We start from the raw sequence: 2,938 nt of genomic DNA, 5'->3' as shown, positions 1-2,938 counted from the left end.
TAAGTTACGGAAAAAAAAAACTTTATCAACTATATGTTATGTCAATTATCGTTTTTTTAATGTAATGGCTATTATATTATTAGGCAACAATAAAATGATTCAATTACAATAGATAGACAGGTACGCGGGCAACAAGCTGCGTCACCACCCCCTTTTGAATACAAATCCGATCATACTGAAAACAAATTTATCGTTTGTCGGCGTCGATGAGTTGTTGTGAACAACCCGCTAAACTCTTTTCAGAAACGTAGCAGCATCGGAGACAAGAGACCTAGATGTATCGAAAGCAAAAGGAATGTAGGCATGCCAATTATCTAAACTTCTAGGAGAGAAATATGTTATTTTCATATTTAGTATTTAAAGTTGTTATTTGTTTTACTTCTAGTAACTATTCATGAAAAGAAGACCATGAAAATTAATTATTGAAATTAAAGGAAAGTACATGATATATAAATAGAGAGCTTACTGATCAAGGCTCCCCAGTTCCATTATACTACTCCAACTACCATCAAACCCTAATACTGAATTGAGGGAGGGAGAGATGAACACTATGAGAGTGGAGGCATTTCTAAGGTTTTGTGTAGCCTTGCTCTTACTCACCGGTGCTTGCTTGATTAGATTTGATTCTCAAACCAGCCTTATTTTCGCTTCATACTCTAAAACTGCCACTTTCAAAGACATGAATGTTCTCTTGTAAGAACCACTCATCTCTCTCTCTCTCTCTCACACACACACATGCAAACACATATATTTGCTTATATATTAATGAGGAAATATGTTTTGGGGTGAATCAGTGTGTTGGTGTTCTTGGACATAGCAGCTGCAGGATATAATCTGATTCAACTTTTGATCAGATATATGTTATACAAACAACATCAAAAATTAGATATGAGGGGTTCATACAAGCATCTTGCTTGGTTCTCTTTCTTAATTGATCAGGTATGAACACTTCGTATCTGTCATCGGTCCAAGGCCGGCTTAACGGCCTCGGAGGCCTAAAACCAACTAAAATGTTTAGGCCTTTTTTTCCTTTCTTTATGCATATAGCACCCAAAAGCATCTGAAAATTATGGAATATGAATGATATGCAGTGATAATTGATATGAGACAATCCTCTTTAGCTTGTAGCTCATCAATAAGTTACTAATTCTAAAAAAACCTCTACTTTCAAAACCCATAATATATAACCCCTATTTAAGATTGAGGCCCTATATAACTGGAGGCCTAAAGTCGTTGCCTCATTTAGCTTACCCACGAGACGGTCCTGCATCGGTCTCAACTTTATTTTACTTTTGTTGTGTGGTTATGACACATAAGCCAAATGGTGTGTCGTCTTTGGCACCAATATAGGTCGGAGACAAGAATCTTATGCACTAACCATAATCTCTTGTGTTGTTATATTTCTCTTGCGCCGAAAAGATAAAAGGATAATTAATTAGCAAATTCAATGGCTATTTTGATTACTTTTTTACTCGATATGACTATTCTTGTGATTTTCGCTTTGCATTTTTTTTATTTATATAATAATCATTTAAATTCGGCTATTTATTACTAGATAATTTTTATTTATACAAAAAATAATTAGTTATTACAAAAGAAAAATGGCTCAACTGCCATGGGTCCTTAAATAAATATAAAATATTTATGGGCACTCGTAACGAAACATTTGCCCACTCATCTTCACATCCAAACACCACTAACGGGTAAGTGTTTTTAGGGCTTTGGGGCAACAACGTTGGAGGTAGTACGGCATGGGGCGCAAGTGTCCCCCCCCCCCCCCCCTCTCCCTTTTTAACTAATTAAGTAATTCATTTAGTTTAAAAATTATTTTAAATATATTGAACGGGCAAAAACATCACGCATTTTCATTGGGTCGATTTCACCTATATGGTCGTGATGTGGTGGAATACATGTTTTTCATTTTTTAAACCACTACGGATACCCTAAATACGTTTATGATGAGCAAAGAAAAAACAATACGTAACAATATTTCTCATCTTATCTACCTAAAAGAAACTGGCATTCAATACAGCTAGGATCCACCTAATTTCTAACCGTCAAATGGTCCATGAACATGATTACCGTTGATGTATATGGTTTAAAACACAGGTGGTCGCGTACATGATTTTCGCAGCAAACTCAGCATGCACTCTGGCTGCTGCATACGCACTCACCGGTGAACATCATTTATTTTGGTTGAAATTATGCAACAAGTTCACCCGATTTTGTACTCAAATTGGTGGTGCCTTAATTTGCGCCTACGTTGCGGTCCTCTTGATGGCTGTGGTCTCATCTCTTTCGGCTTACAGTCTTTTTAGACACTATTCATCCAAAGCATTCCTTGTTCTAAAGTGAAAAAAACAAGGGCACTATATGTTATAGACATCTTTTTATTTTATATATGCTAGCGATATAATCATATAAATTGTAACTATAGTTAATCATACCTATGAAGGCTCTGACTCATGGGTAATTGTGGCCAATTTCCACATGTATAATAGAAATAATGCATAAATGATCATTTAAAGCATAGTGCTACTTGTTAGATGTTGAGGAATTAATGGGTTGGTATGATGGGTACCTCATATTTAATGAACAAGTTGCCATGGACTTAATCTACTTGACCGTTTACCTTCTTTTCGATGATATTGACATATTACAAGATAATAATTGTTAATGTAAAGATAATTAAAATATCAATACCCGCGAGTTGTATGATAATTAGGGCACCCACAACGGCAGTGGAACCCGAGGTTCGGCTGAGGACGAGGGGTGGGGCAGACTCTACGGTTGTGGAGGAAAGTCCGCGGTTGAAGATCTGTGGCTAAAGACCGGTAAACGGATGAGGAGTGTGAGCCCATGGGTCACTCCCTCTCAAATACACATATGTGTATACATATTATATATATATTAATAATTTTTTATTAAGGTTCGTGAA

At 36.2% G+C, this 2,938-nt stretch overlaps 1 protein-coding gene across 1 annotated transcript; it reads left to right on the top strand.

The window, feature by feature from the left end:
- Positions 1-541: 541 nt before the first annotated feature.
- Positions 542-2,363, top strand: LOC143575223 (CASP-like protein 2C1). Its single transcript, XM_077059648.1, has 3 exons — positions 542-693; positions 795-939; positions 2,110-2,363. Exons 1-3 carry the CDS (start codon positions 542-544, stop codon positions 2,353-2,355), a joined length of 543 nt encoding a protein of 180 aa, XP_076915763.1. The 3' UTR covers positions 2,356-2,363.
- Positions 2,364-2,938: the final 575 nt, after the last annotated feature.

This window comes from Bidens hawaiensis, unplaced genomic scaffold, assembly GCF_021521415.1.
Source record: "Bidens hawaiensis isolate Kalapana, Puna unplaced genomic scaffold, B.hawaiensis_p1.1 tig00027311_1, whole genome shotgun sequence".
NCBI classification, from domain to species: domain Eukaryota; kingdom Viridiplantae; phylum Streptophyta; class Magnoliopsida; order Asterales; family Asteraceae; genus Bidens; species Bidens hawaiensis.
The sequence above is the reverse complement of the archived record's forward strand: the minus strand, read 5'-3'. Positions and strand labels throughout refer to the sequence as shown.

Bases quoted from the DNA above. Each gene is read 5' to 3' on its own strand.
- LOC143575223 (XM_077059648.1), top strand. From the start codon at position 542: ATGAACACTATGAGAGTGGAGGCATTTCTAAGGTTTTGTGTAGCCTTG. The intron at 694-794 runs GTAAGAACCACT...GGGGTGAATCAG, and splicing joins AAAGACATGAATGTTCTCTT to TGTGTTGGTGTTCTTGGACA. The intron at 940-2,109 runs GTATGAACACTT...TTTAAAACACAG, and splicing joins TCTCTTTCTTAATTGATCAG to GTGGTCGCGTACATGATTTT.